The sequence below is a fragment of the Apium graveolens genome, chromosome 10 (genome assembly GCF_009905375.1).
Source record: "Apium graveolens cultivar Ventura chromosome 10, ASM990537v1, whole genome shotgun sequence".
Taxonomy (NCBI): Eukaryota; Viridiplantae; Streptophyta; class Magnoliopsida; order Apiales; family Apiaceae; genus Apium; species Apium graveolens.
In genome coordinates, this window is record NC_133656.1 from 64,782,377 (window position 1) to 64,804,198 (window position 21,822).

The following is a 21,822-nucleotide window of genomic DNA, read 5'->3' on the forward strand; positions in this document are numbered from 1 at the left end:
ATGTATACCTTCACTGTGGTTTCAGTTATTCATTCATATGTCATGTATATCATTTTAAACTTATCACATATAAAGCAATATGATACATTAACATCGAAAAACTTGTTAAACTGATGTGTAACTTAACATATTACATCAGTCTTTTATCAGAAGCGATGTCGTACCTTTCTTTTTTTAATGGAACCGATGTCTTTGTGTGTGTTTAACATCAGTTCTTTCAAAATGTGATATCTATTATATTATTTTACATCAGTCATTTCTTGTGAGCTGATATATATGTCTGCTTATGACATCAGTTTATTGAATAAAATGTCTTATTTGACTACATTTTACATCAGTTATTTTGTTCATGAAGTGATGTTTGTTTATTTTTTTTATTCATGAATCCCCTGTTTCAATCAAATGCCCAACACCCAAACAAGAGTCATCCAAAAACATACCAACTGCCATTTTACCATTCCAAAACTTACCAAACCAAAACAAACGCAAAAACAAACATACATTCATTGATTTACCATAGATTATACCAATTACGTACATATATCCACCACCAACCAAACTTCATAATCCAAACAAACTACATAACTGCAATAGCAAGTACTAGACATCCACCATCGATCATTTACATAGTTCATCCCAAACAGAAATTTACCAACTAAAGTTCCCCCATTATATTTATCAACAAAAACCACTAGTAGCTCTTACAAATTCTTACAAATTCAGTCTACATAAAGGAGCTGCAGATTAGGCCTTTTTATAAGAAGGACTCGATATGGCTAAGAGTCTCACATCGAACCTCGTCTAGCTCAGCCTTGGCAACAGTCACCTTTCGATTCTTTTTCGACCACTGAAAAGTGTAACATACAGGAATTAGTAACAATGAATTCTACCATAAATTATATGTACACCAGTTATATCAAGAATGAATTAAGCAAAAAAATATACCTTTTTGACAAATGTCATTTCATTATCCATGACAATTTCTTTCATATACCACATAACAACATAACCGCATTCAGTTCCACCGGGCTGTTTGGGGCATCCCTATTTAATCCAAAAAACTCAGACCAATTAATAAGTAAATTAATGGCCCTATCTAACCGAAAAAACTCTGACTAATAAGTAAATTAATGCCCCTGGTTCTTACGGTAACATATCTGATAGTTGGTGCTTTATTTCCCCTTCCGGCCTGAATATTGAACACAATCACAGCCCTGTCATCTTAGCAGTATCAATAACACAAATTGATTGATATCTCAATAATGAAAATAATCATTCGAAATTAAATGCAAATACCTTGATATTGCTTTTTCCAACTCGGGATAGGTAGTTGAACGAGGTAGAGGATTGAGTATGAAAACCTCGCCCGCCCAAATCACAACCAATATCCAATGGCAGCTATTTTTTATAAATATTTATAATAAACAGAATTAATATCAGAATCATATCATTTTGAATTTCATGCTTATAAATAAATAAATAAAGCGATTTATAATAAATCTGGAGACATTTTTTATGTACTTACTTGCTATTATGTGGCATAAAAAAGAGTCGATCAGGATTACCCTCTTTAAATCGACTAACCAAATTATCTTCAAAATTGTTGTTCAAGGTAAACGAGACTCCGGGATCACAGAAAGCAAATTGCTCCAAATTTTCATTTTCACAAACCATGCAATGCAAGTATCTGCATTGCAAATAAAATGAAATTATAAAAAAACAAGAATATAAATGCAGAAATTATCAACAAGAAGACAAGACAATAATTAAAAAAATTATACTACTCACGCCATGTATGCAGAAATTGCTGCTTGGCCAATCATTTTAAACTCAAGCAAAGCAATTATGTTTTCATGCAAAATGAAAATTCTTTTCTCAACACCAAACACCTCCGCATCGCACGGGATTTGAATGGAGTTTCCAGTGGACTTCATGAATGTCGTTGCATGTTTATACAACAACCGAAAGCGCTTCGGAACATTTTTATTGATTTCCATATTCTCAAATAAGGACTGAACCTTATGCAAATCAGTTAAAGGATCCTTTCCTTTCCTTTTACTTTTCTGAAAATATTATCAAATTTATTAAAACAAATATAGAGTTAATATAACAGTGCGAGATCCAATAAAACATAGATGTAAAAATATATACCGCGGTAGCAGGGCCATCTGGGAATATGATTAAGTCGCGGGGCCATGAGACGTAGGAGCCAACAGCCTGCTCTACTGTTTCAATCTCACCGACTACCGGAACAGGAATCTTGGCTTGTCCTTGGATTGGCCCATCCACTGAGACACGAGCACAACCAGGCTGCATTGGCAATCCGTGAATAGATTTGTTCATGTCATCATCGTCAAACAACAAGCCAAATGCCACCTTATTTTCTATTGTGCCCACAGCCAACTCACATTTTTGTGGACCAGCCTACACACATATATATATTTAACGAGTAACTATGACGAATGCTTGAATAATATTGAGCTAAATTAAATAAATGTGCTTGTTATTTTACCTTGTTCTCTGGTGGAAAAGGATCCATTTGATCATCAACTATTTGAGCATCACAACTTGCTTTTTCCGAAACCAGAGGAGATGAAATATTTGCTTTACTGAGTAAGCCCTTCAGTTCAGCCAACTCCTGCCTTGTCTTCTCCATTTCCTTCGCCATCTCTTGCTTGGCCTTCTCCAACTCTGCATCCCTCTCACAATCCCGGGCCAACATCTCAGCTTTGGTTATTCTACTTCTTTTTCCATTTGGTAAATTAAAGAAAATTGATGGGCTAACAAAGCCTCCAACTCCTCGAACCCTCCCCGAATGTTCGGGAGTTTGCAAGGCCGTAGTTAACACATCTTGACTCCCAGAAGGAATGAATTCCCCCTTACTTTGCAGCTCCAGTAAATTCTCCTGTCATGAGAATGTTAACATATAAATTAGAACTGAATGAACCTCCTCATAAAAATATTAAAATTAGAACTGAATTGAATTGCATTAAAAAAATTAACGTTGCTTGTTAAATACTCACAATTCTTTTCCCTATTTCAGCTAGCTCTGGATCAACCTCCTCATCATCAAGTTTTCCCTTACGAGCCTTGTGCCACATAAGAGCCCGATCAGGTTCTTCATCGAGAGCCAAGGTTCCTTTCTTTTGCCGATTAAAATCAAAAAATATTAAAACAACAATATATGTAGAATGCAACTATTTAAGTTCAATGCATAAACAGAGGTTACCTCTTCTTCCAACAATCCAACATAACCCTTTCTAGATTTGCGGTGAGGATATTTTCGATTGCTCACCCGCTCCATTTGTTTTTCACTAAGTGACTACAACAAACATTTTAAATAATATTAACATGCTATTTTTCCTAAAATATTTGTAATACATAAAAAATCAGTTCACAACATAAATAAAACACAGATATAAACACACGATCGATCTCTTTCGCGTATACCTTCCATGTCGAGGTAGTCCTTTCAACAACAAAATTTTTCCAAGCCTCCTTACCAACAAAAGCATACTTCACTGGAGGCTTTCGTAGTTTCTTCTTCTGTCCAAGATACGGCTTAACATAATCCCTTGTTAAATTTGCTTTAAAATTTCTCCACTTTGCTCCTACAGACCTGATCAGCCCCTTCTGAAGTTGCTTGGGGACTTTAAATGTCTCCTGAAACCAATGTTATGCTCTACATGAGTACAAGAAAATACAAAATTTACAAAGTGCATAAGAAATTGCTTATTTATATACCTTCACATCGATCCATATTTTGTCCTTTAGTTCATCGGGTACCTTTGACCAGTTAGGATAATCAATCGGAATCATCGTCCTAGCCAACATTCCGGTGTAGGACTGTAGACTATGCCTTGCATTCCCGACTGGAACTCCATGTGCATTGCACGATACCTTTGCTTTCTTGCCCTGCGCCTTCCTCACCACCACTTTGTGCATAGCAGAAACCCCTCGGGCAGATCCATACCTTTTCTTTGTAGTTTCGGAAGCAGAGACTGTTGCCTTCGTGTCTTCCATAAAATCCACATTTTCATCTTGAGGTTCTGTTTCCGGCTCCAAGCTTTTATCCACCTCCTCATCTGACTTGTCTTGTACTTTAGATATTTGTTTTTTATTTGCCATTTATCTTTTTTAATCTGAAAATGAAACATATATTTCATTAGTCACAAGCATATATAAATAGTTATAAACAGTCATAACTAAACTAGTGAAGTATGTATACATAAACAGTTATAAACAGCTATAAACAGTCAGACACGATGACTATATGCATTCATAAACAGTCATAAACATACGAAAATTCAAATAATATCATTAGGCATAAACAATGCTAAACAGTTACAAGAAAGGAGATACATGACTGCAAATAATATTGTCACTTCTTAACCCAAGTGCCCTTAATATTTTCTCTAATATTATTTTCAACATCTTCACCGACATCACATATAGGAATTTGGCAGCAGAATGGGGGATTTTCCATGGTTGTGTCTCCTAAATCATCGTCGTTATACACATCTTGGTAGTCTCGAGTTGTAGAGGTTAATACAACGGACCACTTGGCATCCACCGGATCTTCAATATAATAAACTTGCTTTACTTGATCCATAGACACATATTTATCTCTCTTGTGGCCTTGTCGACTTAGATCGACAAGTGTGAACCCAAGATCATCCACCTTAATTCCCTTGTCATTATCTGCCCAATTACATAAAAATAATGGGGCTTTGAATGCATGATAATCTAGCTCCCATATTTCTAAGATAACACCGTAAAATGTCAAGTCACTTTCTACAGGGTTGAAATCTTTAGCGCTAGACACTTGGACAGTTTTAGCAACTAAAGACACTCCGCTGTTTTGAACAACCCTCACACCATCTCGCTCTTTTGTAAAGTATCGGACCCCGTCTACTAGATAAGCTTCGTAAGTCAAAACTGAAAATGATTATTTTCCGGCTATCCATCTTATTGTCTCTGAAACTCCTCCAGGATTCTCCTCCATTTCACTACTAACCTACACATTTTCGGAAACAAAATACTTCTAAATTCCATATTACTACAGAGCAAATAAATTAGGCACAAATGAAACTATAAAAATACTAACTTTTTCTAGAAACCAATCGGCAAAAAGGCGATTGTGGCATCACATTGTCCTTAGGAAGGAGAGAGCCAACGGTAGACAGCAAATCGTTAAAGGCACTATCACTAATTCCGAACCTAGCTTTCCAATTGTGCAATTTTAGCATCGACTCCAACTTGGTACATTCACTGCCCTCATACAAAGGCTGTTCAGCATCAGCCACAAATCTCCTAAACTGATACGACTCATTATTGTACTCACTCGAATTATATGCAGCATTACAAACATTGACTGTTTCTGATGCAAGGCCAGGGGAAGGTATCGGTGCGCGGGCAGACGTAGGTGCAGGGGCAGGCGTAGATGCAGGGGTCGGAGCATTTCTATTAACTGATGACCTACTTGCAGACCCTTGTGTATGCCAAATCCAATCAAGGTACCCCAGACTAAAACCATTTTCATATAAATGTCCCCTGATAATCTTAACTGCAAATTTTTTGAAGTTAGCACATCTTTTACAGGGGCAGGGGATTCTTTTAGGATCACTAGCATTTTCCTCGGCAAATATCAAAAACTCTTCAACCCCGATTTCATAGTCAAGTGTGTCCCTATCTTTGAAAATCCAAGATTTGTCCATGCTATTCTCAAACTACCTGATTGTGAAATAACATATTAATTTACTATATACTATAGTACATTTACTACCTAGTATAATCAATATAAAATTCCTATATTCACTCATAAACCATGCTATTTACAACGACAAGCCCCAACCACAAATATATTTACAAACAACACAAACACAAATATATACAAGCACTTGTTATTACATGTAAATCCGTATTTTAACTACACATACAACTACACATGCAACAACTACACATTTCAATTTCACATGCATACATACAACTACACAAATATATACATGTAGCTGTTATTCCTAGAAGACTAACAATGAGATTTACAGAAGGGGGGTTGAATGTAAATCTCAAAACTTTTTCAAGTTTTGAGCAGTTTATAAAGTTGTGTGTTCAAGAAGAACAAGTGTGTGAATTGCTTTAAGCTAATACAGACAGATATATATTCAAGCACAAATGTAAAGAACACAACAGACCTTAAAAACTTTTCTGGTGGATTTGTTGTTCCACCAGAGATGGTATATTAGAAAATCTGTGTTCAACAATGTTGATCACAGCTGCATCCTAGTACAAACTAGATGAATTTTCTCTCAAGATATTTCTTGACAGCTCTGGAAAAATTCTATCTAATTACTAGCTTCTTCTTGGTTCATATATATTACCAAGTGTACAAGTGAAAAACAATATAAAATTACAATAGTAAAATAAGTTCTTCACTTGCTTCTTTTCCTGTTCACTCAAGTACTTTGTTGACTATTGCAACTTTGTACAAAAGAAGAACGGCTGCTTTTTCTGTTGATCCTGAAATTCGGCTACCACATCTCAGTTTTCTCTGTCAACCCACGTGCCTCTGTTTGTAGGTACAACTACCACTTATCAACGGCTGATTAGCAGAACATCCGTTGAAGCTTTCATCCGTTGATGACTTCATCCGTTGAAGGATGTTATCTGTTGAAGCTTTCATCCGTTGATGCTCTCATCCGTTGAAGGATGTTATCCGTTGAAGCTTTCATCCGTTGATGCTCTCATCCGTTGAAGGATGTTATCCGTTGAAGCTTTCATCCGTTGATGCTCTCATCCGTTGAAGGATGTTATCCGTTGAAGCTTTAGAGACATCCGTTGAAGCTTAGCTTCTCATCCGTTGAAGGTCTTTTAAGTCATCCGTTGATACCACTTCATTTATACAAAATTACAAGGCATGAAATATTTACAATTGGCCTTCCTATCTGCATATCATCTAGTAGTCAACATGACTCATAGTTTCTCTCAACTTCTAAGAATTACAATTTTAAATACAGAGACTGAAATATGCTACAATACTAGACTTATTTCTAAGTAAAGCTACACCATCAACGGATAGCCAAAGTGGTCTTATCCGTTGAGGCTACAGACACTAAATTTCTACTTAAGTGTTTTGTTAAACATATCATCAAACTAATGCACATATATTCCTAACAATCTCCCCCTATTTATGTCTATAAGAACTGTAGGCATAAATTCAGGGTTAACTTGATGATAACAAAACACTTAACAAATATTTGAATTGAAACTAAGTAGAAATATAAAAAGTGCTGCAAAAGTGTATGTACTAGGAGGTAATTGAAGATTTACAGTATTTCCAAGGGTGCTCCTCTAGCCTGAGCAAAACATCATTTTCTTCTTTGTTCCCTGGTTTTCTTTCCTAGCCCTTTGTCATTTCCCTCAATTTGGAGTTGGAGTTTTCTGAAGAATTCAGCTTCATCTTCATCACTGATATCCAACTTAGATTGCATTTCCTTGAGAGTTTCATTGCTGGCAATCTTGAGTTGGTCTTCAAGTCTGAAAAATCTTCTGACTCCTTTGTCATCTCTAAATTCCATCAACCAATGAGGTGATTTGTGAATTTTAGTTCCCCTTTCTTGTATGAGTAAGGTTCTGGGCAAAGCATTTGGTTCCCTCCAAGTCTTCCTTATGTTGGCAATCTTGTTGAGAATTTCAGTCTTGGCTGTTCTGGTAAAGCCAGAATCCTTTTTGATGGCTGAAAAGACTCTGATCAAGGTAGAGTAGCCTTCATTTAGAATCCTGTGGAGAGGCCATGTTCTTTCCCCAGCTCCTTTATATCTGAACACTAATCTTTCTGGTAACTGTCTGTAGGCAGCTATTCCCCTTACATCCTCCAGCTCATCCAGATAGAGTTCAATGTCTGAAATTTCTTTTATGTCACAGATGTGAACATAATCATCTTTAGAAATGGGTGACTTAGGCTTAGGTTTTTGTTTTTGAGTGAATTTCTTAGAGGTTGTGGGAGGTGTAGATTTTGGTTTTCTTTTCTGTTTCTTTGGTGGTGGAAGAGTGGTTAGAAAGGTAGGCAATGTGATGTTGTCCCAGTCAATAGGTTCCTCTTTTGGAATGATTGGTTCACCATGGATATTTATAGAGGGATCAGTAACAAAAGGTTCAGGTATGGAAGGTAGTGGTTTAGATGTAGATTTGGTATCTTCAGGGTTATCTTCACTCCTTCTGTGTGCCTTGGCCTTTCTTCTGTTTCCCTTCTGCCATTCCTCTCTTTCCTCCATATTTTCACCAAATATGCTCCCAAGAACCTCATCTAAGTTAGCAATCTTTTCTTCACCCCTGACTTCAATTCCTTTCATTTCTTCAACTTGGCTTGACTTTAGCTGTTTTTCAAGCTTTGCTTGTGCTCTTTTGTCAGCCTTTAATTGCTTGGCTTCTTCTTTCTTAGCTATTGAGAATTTGGGATGTCCTTGCATCACACATATGCTCTTTCCCTCTCTAATGATAATAGCTCTATTTCTCCTTACAGCCTCATCCATGGACTTTTTGAGATAGGCAATACTCCTGCCTAAGATCTTGTTCTCATCATCTTTTGAAGGAGGAAAGTCCACTTCTTTTAAAGGATTCTTTGTTGAGTCCTTATTGGATCTTTCATTGGGCTTGAGGATTATAGCTTGTAGCTCTTTGGAAGAAGCTTCTCCATCCTTAAGACTCCCTACTGGCATGAGCTCCATGTTGATTGGTTCAATCTTTGTGCTAAATTTCACAGATGTTGATTTATTTTGTGTAGAACCAAACACCAATTGCAACCTTTCATCAATTCTCCTCCATTGTTCTTTCATTTGTATTTCAGCTGCTGCTAGCTGAATCAAATCAATTCCATCAGATTTACCCTTGATTTGAATGATTGGAGAGGTAGTGATGGCAGGAACTAGCACTTTAGATATCTGAATCTTTGTAGAGGGCTCTCCTTCCCCTTCCCTTTTATTCTCCCCCTTTTTGTTATCATCAAGGAGAGGGGTCAAGCCTTGTGCTTTTGCCAGCTGCATTAGGAGATTGGTTTGAGATTGTTGGTTGAGAAGAAGGGTGGCCACAGAATCTTCAATTCCTTGAACTCTGTCTTCCAACTTGGCCAGCCTTTGTTCAGTAACTGATTCCTTTTTCAATCTCGAAACCAAGTCCTGCAAAGTACCATAGGGCATGACTGAATCCAATTTTTCTGAAGTGAAGGATTTCAAGTCAGCAATATCTTTCCTGAGATCATTTAGACTCATATCTTGCTTTACTTTCTGCAACTTCATGAGATGCAGTGAGTCCAGGTGAGCTTGGAGGATAGCCTTGATATTTGCATTTGAAGTGTTCTGAATGGCCTGTTGAATAGTGATGATTTGTTTGACTAGGTGGACATTGAATTCACCTGTTCTATGCTCCTTAGTCAGGGCCCATTCAGGTAGATTAGGAATGGAACTAGGGTCTTCATCTCCCCCTATGTTCATGCTTCCATCAGAAGAAATAGAGTCATCATCATCAGAATTTACTCCAAATTCCTCAGATGGCTCACCAGCTGTAGAAGGCATCCTTTTAATAGCAGCTTTATCCCTTTGAAGAGATTCTGTTGAGTGCACTAGATGTAGTGTCCTCTCTGCCTCCTCATTGCCCTGAGCAGCCAACAGTTGATAGGCTGTCACAGGATGAGTAAAAGTGTCAGCATCCAAGGAAATGTTATCAATTACAGCTTTGTAATGTTGCTGAAATTGTCTTTCCTTTTCAGCATCATCCACAATCATTGACTCATGAGCAATGGCTGGTTCCACCCTTGTATCAACTGTACCTGCTTTTCTCTCTTTTTCTCTATGTTCTTGCATCAGGGGCTCCCCCTGGCTCACACATCTCACTCCCTCACCTTCACCTTCTAAGGTGGTACTCCACTCACTGACTTTTGCCATGCTGGAAGAAATAGCATGCATTTTTGTGCTCTCAATCTCTCCTTTTGCCTGGGAGCAACCCAGCCTCTCACTCAAATTTTCACTCCCTGCCCTCAATCCTAAAAGTGATTGCACAGTATTCATGTCTTCTACACTTGGAATCATTTCAGTTATTTGTGTAGAGACTATCAACGGATGTGGAATATCCGTTGAAGTTGAAACTGTTGTTATCAACGGATAACTGCTGTTAAGCTTATCCGTTGAAGAGCAACCACTTGTCAACGGATGAGTGATATCCATTGAAGAAGGAAAAGAAGATGAAATTGAAAGTGATATAACTGTTGAATCTGTATAGATTGATTTGATATGTGTTGATACAGATCCTTCAATTATATCTGAAAGAATTTGCGGGTGATCCAACAAATCATCTAAAAGATGATGATCACCTGTATTTGAGTGGGGCTTCTCCCTGAGTTGTAAAGAGGGAGAATCAGGAATTGATGGGAATAGCATATCCACATCCAGAGATGGTGAAGAAGTATTTGGTGATTGATGTGTAGTTATTGTGAGAGAATGGGGCTGTGACTCCACATTTATTGGAGTCACATCAAACTGAGTTTGAGAAGGCACAGAGACAGATGGATGTATCTGTGCAGTGTGTGCACCCTGTGTAGAAGATTGGGTTCTAGCCTTCTTTCTTCTAATAAAGGCTTTTGTAGGTGAGTGTTTGGCTTTAGTGTCCCTCCCTCTTTTGTTCTGTGTTCCTGGATGGGAACTCTTTTCAATAGTAACATCCTTTTGGGAGGATGCTACTAGGGATGTGCTAGAGACCTTTTCAACCACCACAGCTTTTTGAGAAACTGGGGCTTGGCTAGCTTGGGAAGCACTCAACTCTCCTTCCTTATCCTGGGGGTTTCTTTGATGTTCACCCCTCCCCTCACCACTCACACCCTGATCACTTCCCTCAGGGTTAATGGTTGTTGTTACAACTGTTGTCTTTTGAGAAACAACAGAGGTGGTTTTCTTTGTCTTGGATTTTGAAAGTTTGGATTTGGTGACCTTGGTAGAAATCTGTTGGGGCATTGACACAGATTTCATGGCCACACTAGAAGATAAAGAAATAGAGGGGTTGGAAGAAGTAGGAGTTGTAGAAGCAATTACCTCACCTACCTGGGGTGCATTCATGATTGGTAAATATACCAATTGCACACTGCTGTTAAGATCCATTCTCTTCAAGTCTGCAAGAACTCTTTTCTCTTGTGCCCAGCACTTGAGTTTATTATTCTCATTGATTATGACTAAACCTTCAGCAACATGGTTAGCCAATAACATAAAGAATCTAGCATAATAGATGTTATTAGGTCTATTAGCTTTGTTACCTAATCTAGTACCTAATTCTAGCATCACATAGTTGCTAAAGTTAAAGTACCTATCAGAAACAAGCATATAGAACATGTTAACAAGAGATGAAGTTATTGCATCAAAATTACTAATTTTCCCAGAGAAAACCTTTATGAAGGCATCCCCAAGAAAACTCCATTCTTTCCTAAGGCCTTTTCGTCTAATACCCCCTAAATTAGCAGAGTTAAGAGAGTAACCTATGGAATCTAACATGCTGGATACATCACTATCAGTGTGTGGTGTCATGGCATTGTTCTCAGGTAATTTAAAACATGCTTGTAAGTCATCACAGTTTATACAGTGATTTTTACCTTTGAGAGTGAAGGAGATAGTCATATCCATGGAGTTGAACTCAGCAGTTGTCCAAATCTCCTCAACTACTTCACAGAAAATCGTTGGGGCTTCCAGCATTGCATAGCTAAGTTTACAGTTTTTGATGAAGTCCATCATTTTGTGATAATCTGAGTGGGCTTCATTCTTCTCTACCAGAGCTATGAAATTATTCTTCTCGTAGATGAACCCAGATTGCGACATAATCTTCACGACTGGTGCCATTGTTGTGAGTAGAAATTGCAGAGAATAACTTGAGGGTTTTGCAGAGAGAAAATGGTAAATGCTTGAAATTCTAAGAAAGCGTAAAGTAATAATGAACAATCAGAAGGGCTTATATGCTTTTAGAAAAAAATAAATAAAGGATTAATCAATAAATAGGTGTTGGTGAATTTCAGCCGTTTAAGAATAAACTGTAAGTATTCTAATAACTACCTTTAAAACCAATACATACAGATGTATGTATGGTATCAACGGTTAAGAAAATAGAATCAACGGCTGTGAAACACCTCAAACGTCTGATGTGACATTTCAACGGATAATGTAAATTGTCATCCGTTGAAAGGTACTTCAGCTTTATCCGTTGACGGATAAAAGTTCCAGAGATATACTTGTCTTTCAACGGATAATGAATATCCGTTGATAGAGCAATTTTGACTTTCAACGGATAGGGAACATCCGTTGATGGAATAAACTTTGTTAAAAGTCAAATTTGTTCTAGCAACTAATATATTTCAGGCTCCACATCAAATTGCAAAGAAGACATGAATTTTAAGAGTAATTAAGCATACCTAGCTCACTTACCAATCTTGTGAATGTTGATTCATCAAGTGGCTTGGTAAATATGTCAGCAATTTGTTGTTCACTTGGAACAAAATGTAGTTCTACTGTACCATTCATGACATGCTCCCTGATGAAGTGGTACTTAATATCAATGTGCTTGGTCCTTGAGTGCTGCACAGGATTCTCTGTTATGGCTATGGCACTTGTGTTGTCACAAAAGATAGGTATTCTATCAACATGAAGTCCATAATCAAGGAGTTGATTCCTCATCCATAACATTTGAGAACAGCAACTTCCAGCAGCAATGTATTCAGCCTCAGCTGTAGAAGTAGAGACTGAATTTTGCTTTTTGCTAAACCATGATACAAGCTTGTTTCCCAGGAATTGACAGGAGCCTGTTGTACTTTTCCTGTCTATTTTGCAACCTGCATAGTCTGCATCTGAATAACCAATTAGATCAAAGCCAGATTCTCTAGGATACCAAATTCCTAAATTTGGTGTACCCTTGAGATATCTGAAAATTCTCTTGATAGCAATTAAGTGAGACTCCCTAGGATCAGCTTGAAATCTCGCACACAGACATGTAGCAAACATTATATCTGGTCTGCTAGCAGTTAAATATAAAAGTGAACCAACCATGCCTCTATAACTTGTAATGTCCACAGACCTTTCAGTCTTATTTAATTCAAGTTTGGTGGCAGTGGCCATGGGAGTTTTTGCAGATGAACATTCCATTAAGTCAAACTTCTTTAAAAGATCATGAATATATTTAGTTTGACTAATGAAAATTCCATTACTAACTTGTTTAATTTGTAAACCAAGAAAATAGGTTAGTTCTCCCATTAGGCTCATTTCATAATTACTTTGCATTAGCTTAGCAAACTTCTTACAAAGATTATTATCTTTAGAACCAAATATTATGTCATCTACATAAATTTGAACAAGTATACTAGAGCCATTAACATTTCTAAAGAAGAGAGTTTTATCAACAGTACCTCTAGTGAAGTGATTCTCCAAAAGAAATTTTGATAATGTTTCATACCAGGCTCTAGGTGCTTGCTTCAGTCCATAGAGTGCTTTCAACAGATAATACACATAGTCTGGAAAATTTGGATCTTCAAATCCTGGAGGTTGACTTACATAGACTTCTTCCTCTAATTTCCCATTTAGAAATGCACTCTTGACATCCATTTGATAGACTTTGAAATTGGCATGGGCTGCATAGGCTAGAAAGATTCTGATAGCTTCAAGTCTTGCAACAGGAGCATATGTCTCATCAAAATCTATTCCCTCTTGCTGAGAATAGCCTTTGGCAACCAATCTGGCTTTATTCCTTATGATAATGCCATTTTCATCCATCTTATTTCTGAATACCCATTTTGTATCAATAGGACTCTTGTTCTTTGGTTTGGGTACCAGCTTCCAAACTTGGTTTCTCTCAAATTGGTTTAGCTCTTCCTGCATAGCTAATATCCAATCTGGATCCAATAAGGCTTCTTCCACTTTCTTAGGTTCCTCCTTAGATAGAAAACTACTATATAGACATTCATCTTGAGTAGCTCTTCTTGTTTGCACTTTAGATGATGCATCACCAATGATCAGTTCAAAGGGATGATTCTTGGTCCATTTCCTTTGAGGTGGAAGATGAGCTCTAGATGAGGTGATCTCAGTATTGTCATGATGTGAGATAGAGTTTTGATTAGTTGAAACTCCCCCTGAGTTGTTGGTCCTTTGCAGGGAACTTGGAGTTCCATCAATTAATGATGTAAATTGATTATCAGTTGATGAGCTATGATCAACGGATGTTTCATTAAGTACTTCAACGGATGATGCACAATGTCTTTCAACGGATGCTGAATTTTGTGCATTATCCAGGAGCAAATTTTGTATTCCTTTTGAAGTGTCGTCTCCATCAATCTCTTCTTCACTATCATCACAATATATTTCAATATTGTCAAATTTGAGTCTCTCATAATGTTCCTCATCTGTTAGTCCATCAATCTTTTTATCATCAAACACAACATGCACAGATTCCATAATAATGTTGGTTCTTAGATTGTAGACCCTATAAGATTTTCCAGCTGAATAACCAACAAATATTCCTTCATCAGCCTTTGCATCAAACTTCCCTTTATGGTCAGATTGATTCCTTAGTATAAAACATTTACATCCAAAGACATGAAGAAAGTTTAGAGTTGGTTTTCTTTTCTTGAACAACTGATAAGGAGTCATGCCTTTAGCTTGATTGATCAGAGAAATATTTTGAGTGAAACAGGCACAATTAACAGCTTCAGCCCAAAAATATGTTGGTAACTTTGATTCTTCAAGCATTGTTCTGGCAGCCTCAATTAAAGATCTGTTCTTTCTTTCAACTACCCCATTTTGCTGAGGTGTTCTTGGAGCTGAGAACTCATGCATGATTCCATTTTCTTCACAGAACAGCCTTAATGTCACATTCTTGAACTCAGTTCCATTGTCACTCCTGATGTTTCTTACTTTTAAGTCAGGATGATTATTGACTTGCCTGATGTGATTGATAATGATTTCACTTGCTTCATCCTTTGATCCAAGAAAACAGACCCATGTGATCTTTGAGAAATCATCTACAATCACTAAACAATATCTTTTTCTTGCTATTGACAATACATTGACTGGTCCAAACAAATCCATATGTAACAGCTGTAATGGTTCATCAATTGTTGTTTCAAGCTTCTTCTGAAATGATGCTTTCCTTTGTTTGCCTTTCTGACAAGCATCACACAGACCATCCCTTGAGAATTCAACAAGAGGAATTCCTCTTACTAAGTCCTTTTTGACTAGATCATTCATTGTCTTGAAATTCAAATGGGATAGCTTCTTGTGCCATAGCCAACTCTCAACTGAACTTGCTTTGCTGAAAAGACAAGTAATAGATTCTGCATCTGTAGAGTTGAAGTCAGCTAAGTACACATTTCCTTTTCTAACTCCAGTTAGAACCACTTTGTTGTCTTTCTTACTAGTGACAACACAGGCTTCAGAATTGAAGGAAACTGTATTCCCTCTATCACATAGTTGACTGATACTCAGTAGGTTGTGCTTGAGACCATCAACTAATGCAACTTCTTCAATGATGACATTCCTTGTTGAAATCAAGCCATATCCCATAGTAAACCCTTTGCTGTCATCTCCAAAGGTTATGCTGGGGCCAGCTCTCTCTTTAAACTCTGTGAGCAGGGAGAAATCTCCAGTCATGTGTCTTGAACAGCCACTGTCCAAGTACCATAGATTTCTTCTATTTTCCTGCACACCACAAAATCAATCAATTTGATTTTGGTACCCAAGTTTCCTTGGGTCCATTCTTGTTAGCCTTTCTCCTAGACTTCATTCCTCCTGCATCTTTAGACTTAGGTGAGTTTGAGTCAACCTTGGTCTTAGATGTGGTTGGTTGAGGTGTAGGGTTAGTCACAACATTATCCAGCACATTTATAGTATTATTAGGCATGGATTGTGCATACATGTTATTCCACATTGGCATATTGTATGGCAATTGAGGCATACTGAATGCAGTAAGATAAGAATTGTTAAAATATGGCATGTTTGCAAAATGTGCATAAGGATTTTGTTGAGACATAACAGGCAGAGCATGTAGAGGTGATACAGACATGTTAGGCATGGAAGAGGGTACAGTTATGGGAGATTTCTTAATAGATTTACAGTTAGCAGATAGATGATTAACACTACTACAATGCACACAGCTTTTTCTAGGAGCATACTTGTCAGGTGTGTAATTGTTATGTTTGTTAACTCCTACCTTCCCATTTCTGTTGGATTTCCTTTTGGATTCCTTTTTATCCTCAACCATCTTGAGCCTATTGTTTAACTGTTCTAAGGTCATGTGCCCTACATTCACCTTTCTGACATCTTTGGATGTGCTTGCTCCTTCTTTGACAAAGTTCTTTGAAGTTGAACCAAACTTTTTGTTGAGTTTCTTTAGATTTTCTCTTTTAGAAACATCTGCCTGTTTTAATTGAGGAACCTTCAACGGATGTTCCTTTTCTTCCTTCAACGGATAACTTTCATCATCCGTTGATTCCACATCCGTTGACAGTCCATTAATTAATTCCAGTTTCTTTTTATTTTTATCCCAGGCAGTTTCACAGAATGATTCAATTCCTTGGACTTTGGCAATTTGAGCACTTACATCCCTAGATGTTTTCCAGGCTTTAATCACCTCTTGCTCTTTCTCTAATTGATTGGAAAGTATTTCTACTTTCTTAATAGATTCAGCTAGTTCATTTTCAACAGATACACAATGCAGCTTAGTCTTTTCTAGGTCAATTAACTTATCTTCTAACACAGCATTTCTATTACTTAAAAACAGATTGTTCTCTTTAATCCTACTATTTTCTTTAGCAAGAGATTTAAGAGATACACGCAAATGATACAGTTCAGTAGACATGTCATTAAAAGCATCATTGCACTCTTCTTTAGTAAGCTGTGTTATATCAGTAGTAATTACCTGGTTGCTTGATGAACTAACTTCATTCTCCTCAGAATCAGCCATGAGAGCCAAGTTAACATATTCCATGTCTTCATCCTCTTCTTCTCCATCAGCTGCCCAGTCTCTTTCTTGAGTAATGAAAGCCCTTTCCTTCTGTTTGAGCAGATCAAAATATTTCTTTTTGTAATCTACTTGTTCAAATTTCTTCTTTTCAGAGGTTGGCTTTCTGCACTCACTTGCAAAGTGTCCACTCATACCACAATTAAAACACTTGAACTTGGATTTGTCCACCATGTTCTTATGGGGTTTAGTGGCTCTAGTGTTTTTCCTGAACTTCATCTTTGCAAATCTCCTGGACAGAAATGCAAGATGCTCATCAATACCATCAGAGTCATCTTGACTGGAGTTGTCTTCATTTTCAGCAACTTGCCCTTTACCCTTGTCTGATTCTGGATTTCTTACACCATCTTTGGAGCTTGATGTAGATCTCACAGTTTCTTTTCTGCATTCTTTCTCATTTTCAGCTACCAATGCAACTGAACCTCCTTTCTTTCTCCCCCTCTCCAATACCTCATCCTGTTCCAACTCTAGTTCATAAGTCTTCAAGATTCCATATAATCTTTCAAGAGTAAAGTCCTTATAATCTTGAGAGTTTCTTAAGGAAACAGTCATGGGTTTCCATTCCTTTGGTAAGGATCTCAAAAATTTAAGATTTGAATCCTTCACCTGGTACACTCTACCATACAGCTTCAGTCCATTCAACAGTTTTTGGAATCTATTGAATGTGTCATTTAAAGATTCATTTTCTTCAAAATGAAAGTGCTCATACTGTTGAATGAGAAGCTGCATTTTGTTCTCTCTTACTTGTTCTGTACCTTCACACAGCAGCTGAACTGTGTCCCAAACCTCTTTGGCAGTTGAACAATTTATCACATTATCAAACATATCCTTGTCAAGACCATTAAACAAAATGTTCATAGCCTTCTTATCCTTGTGGACTTCTTCTGTGTCTTCCATTGTCCATTCTGCTCTGGGTTTTGGAATGGATTGACCAACAGCAATTGTGGCCGTAGCAACTGTGGCTACTTTGTGGGGAATGTGAGGACCATTCTCAATGCAGTTTACATAACCTTCATCTTGGGAGAGTAGATGAAGGTGCATTTTCACCTTCCAGTGGTGATAACTGTCTTTGTCAAGAACTGGGATCTTTACTCCAATATCCTTCTTACTCATCTTTGTTAGATTCCAAGATCTTTAAACTCTTTGTGTGTCAAGAGCCTGCTCTGATACCAATTGTTATTCCTAGAAGACTAACAATGAGATTTACAGAAGGGGGGTTGAATGTAAATCTCAAAACTTTTTCAAGTTTTGAGCAGTTTATAAAGTTGTGTGTTCAAGAAGAACAAGTGTGTGAATTGCTTTAAGCTAATACAGACAGATATATATTCAAGCACAAATGTAAAGAACACAACAGACCTTAAAAACTTTTCTGGTGGATTTGTTGTTCCACCAGAGATGGTATATTAGAAAATCTGTGTTCAACAATGTTGATCACAGCTGCATCCTAGTACAAACTAGATGAATTTTCTCTCAAGATATTTCTTGACAGCTCTGGAAAAATTCTATCTAATTACTAGCTTCTTCTTGGTTCATATATATTACCAAGTGTACAAGTGAAAAACAATATAAAATTACAATAGTAAAATAAGTTCTTCACTTGCTTCTTTTCCTGTTCACTCAAGTACTTTGTTGACTATTGCAACTTTGTACAAAAGAAGAACGGCTGCTTTTTCTGTTGATCCTGAAATTCGGCTACCACATCTCAGTTTTCTCTGTCAACCCACGTGCCTCTGTTTGTAGGTACAACTACCACTTATCAACGGCTGATTAGCAGAACATCCGTTGAAGCTTTCATCCGTTGATGACTTCATCCGTTGAAGGATGTTATCCGTTGAAGCTTTCATCCGTTGATGCTCTCATCCGTTGAAGGATGTTATCCGTTGAAGCTTTCATCCGTTGATGCTCTCATCCGTTGAAGGATGTTATCCGTTGAAGCTTTCATCCGTTGATGCTCTCATCCGTTGAAGGATGTTATCCGTTGAAGCTTTAGAGACATCCGTTGAAGCTTAGCTTCTCATCCGTTGAAGGTCTTTTAAGTCATCCGTTGATACCACTTCATTTATACAAAATTACAAGGCATGAAATATTTACAATTGGCCTTCCTATCTGCATATCATCTAGTAGTCAACATGACTCATAGTTTCTCTCAACTTCTAAGAATTACAATTTTAAATACAGAGACTGAAATATGCTACAATACTAGACTTATTTCTAAGTAAAGCTACACCATCAACGGATAGCCAAAGTGGTCTTATCCGTTGAGGCTACAGACACTAAATTTCTACTTAAGTGTTTTGTTAAACATATCATCAAACTAATGCACATATATTCCTAACAGTAGCCCAAACATATATAAATAAATATGTAAAGAAGAATATACCTAACAAAGCAAGCTCCAAAATCCCAAAAAACACAGCAACAAACTCCAAGACCAAAATCCAACTTAATTAGCTCCGAGATTTAAGCTTTAATAAACCCTTAGCTACAAGATTTAGCTCCAAGAAACTCTACTCCTCACCTTAAACTTCAATGAACACACTTAACTCCTTAATCTTCGAATCTGTCACAAAAATTGAAACAAATGAGTTCTAGGTTTAGAAAGTTGAAGAAATTGAGAGGTTTAATTGGAGATTCAAGGTCTAATCGGAAAGGGGGAAAGACAGTAAGCATACATTTGAGAGTTCTAGGTTTAGCAGTCGAGAGAGAAAGGGGGGATGAGTGAATGAGTTTTTGTTTTTATGGAGATTGTAATTTTTTGTTTTTGTTTTGATTTTGATTTATTTTTAATTTTATGTTATAATGTTATTAAAGTGAATGAGTGAATAGGCGGGATGGGGAAATATACTGGGGGGGGGGGAATTTGGCTAAGGGCGGGGAGCAAAAGGGAGAAGCAGCGGGCTCTAATTTTTTAAAATTGAGCTTAGACAGCGGTTATTATGTCAACCGATGTTAAAAAGAAATTGGACATCGGTTTATATGTTAACTGATGTGACGTAGTTTTTAAAAGAACAACTTAGACATCACTTTACTCAAAAGCTGATGTAAACATACCAAAAAGACATCACTTTTTTTTATGTGATGTAAAAAAGGCTTAACATCAGTGACTTTTCTGACTGATGTCTAATGTGCGATGTCTAATGCTGATTTTCTAGTAGTGATTTTTAGCTTCTAACATGTTTAGTTGTTGTCATGAATACTATGTTGATTTTAGTAGTAAAAGTGTTTGACACATGCCTCATATACACGGGAATCTAATTTCAGTGATTATTTTGGTGTTGGAACTTTCTACCTAATATCTAAAAAAACAATTATTGTTTTACTTTGCTCTGAGGAAGAGGAAACCTGAATTTCTGATCCAATTTTTTTTTAATAAAAGGTCTTACTTAATTAACTTTAAAGTTCAGATCAAACTGCATCATGTTCATGCTTGTGCTGTATGCTATCAGTTTATCACATTAGTGTTATGTTATGCTAATTTCCTATGCTGGAATAGAGATGAAGTTCAACGTAAATTTGTGTTCAATTAGGTATGCTTTTACTCAATGTATGATCTTTTTTCCTATATCGCTTGTGTATAATAAATTCGCCAATAATCAGGGTAATGCATTCTTTCGTTTTGTGTTGTTACATGTGTCAATACAGGCTATATATACGTACCCAAAAATGATTGTGGACTTGACTTTAAATATTCATGTTCTTATCCTTTCTCTACAGATGATCACTACAAGAATTAGTTTTTATTGTTTCTTTTTTCTTTATGTTAAATAGTTTCATAGGCCTCAACATATCAATTGTTTCAGTTTTGGTGTGTGCCATGCAGGTTGTTGCCAAGCATCTCAATTTGTTTCCTCAACACAGGCTACTTGCGACCTCATGGTATAGAATCTTACTTAAACATGAATTCAGAGAAATTAAATAGATGTGATTGTTGACATGCTTGATCTACTTGGACTGTCATATTGACTATGAATTTTAATGTTCGAGTTAATTAAGGAACCATGACAAATTACAAAGTATGCGCCAATATAAATCTTAATTCAACATGTGTTTACGTGTTTGAGGTTCATTTAGAATTCTCATTGGTTCTTGATATTTAGTTTACATTGTTTTTATGTACTAGATTTATAAAGGTTTTATTATTTACATTTATTATGATTGTGTTGTATTGAGATAAGGGATATGAACATGTTAGTGTATTGTATTCACAAATATATCAAGGTGCTACGAGGGTTTAGTATGTGTGTTTTTTTTTAAATACGTCAAGGTGTTACGAATAACAAGGGCTTAGAATCAATAGCATGCTTCCTTGTGAATAAATGCTTATTTTGGGACTAAAAAATGGTTAGTTTAACCTTCTTGTAGTCTACACTATTACAATCAAGATAGTCATGTATAGATTTTCTTGTACCTTTTTCCACTCGACCATGTTATCATTCTTGCACCCTTTCAAAGCAGGCATATATTTCACTATAGTGAGATAATTGTGTGTGAGATTTTAAAATGAAAACCAGCATGATAGAACTAGCAGCCTTTTAACTAAATCTTTTACTTCTTTTGAAACCTTGGTGTTCTTAAAATGGGTATACATTGTTTACGATCCTTTTGGTTTTTAGAGCTTGCTTCATATGCAATGAATAAATGCTGAAGTTGACTCAAATTGATAATCTACTATGGTTAAGAAGTATGGATGGAAATGGTGAAGCACTGAATTTTGAGGAGTACATAAGGATAATTACCCCTTGTATTGATAAGACACCTGGTCTGAGAACTGAGGGTACCAGGACCACTGGT

General features: G+C 36.8%; 1 protein-coding gene across 1 annotated transcript; it reads right to left on the bottom strand.

Moving 5' to 3' along the window:
• Positions 1 to 553: 553 nt before the first annotated feature.
• On the bottom strand, positions 554 to 19,582 carry LOC141693596 (uncharacterized). Its single transcript, XM_074498739.1, has 13 exons — positions 19,412 to 19,582; positions 3,745 to 4,142; positions 3,451 to 3,663; positions 3,230 to 3,322; positions 3,024 to 3,143; positions 2,513 to 2,905; positions 2,152 to 2,424; positions 1,789 to 2,063; positions 1,526 to 1,687; positions 1,297 to 1,398; positions 1,148 to 1,214; positions 946 to 1,044; positions 554 to 847 (listed from the first exon to the last, which is right to left on the bottom strand). Exons 2-13 carry the CDS (start codon positions 4,126 to 4,128, stop codon positions 755 to 757), a joined length of 2,274 nt encoding a protein of 757 aa, XP_074354840.1. The 5' UTR covers positions 4,129 to 4,142; positions 19,412 to 19,582; the 3' UTR covers positions 554 to 754.
• Between the last annotated feature and the right edge of the window lie 2,240 nt (positions 19,583 to 21,822).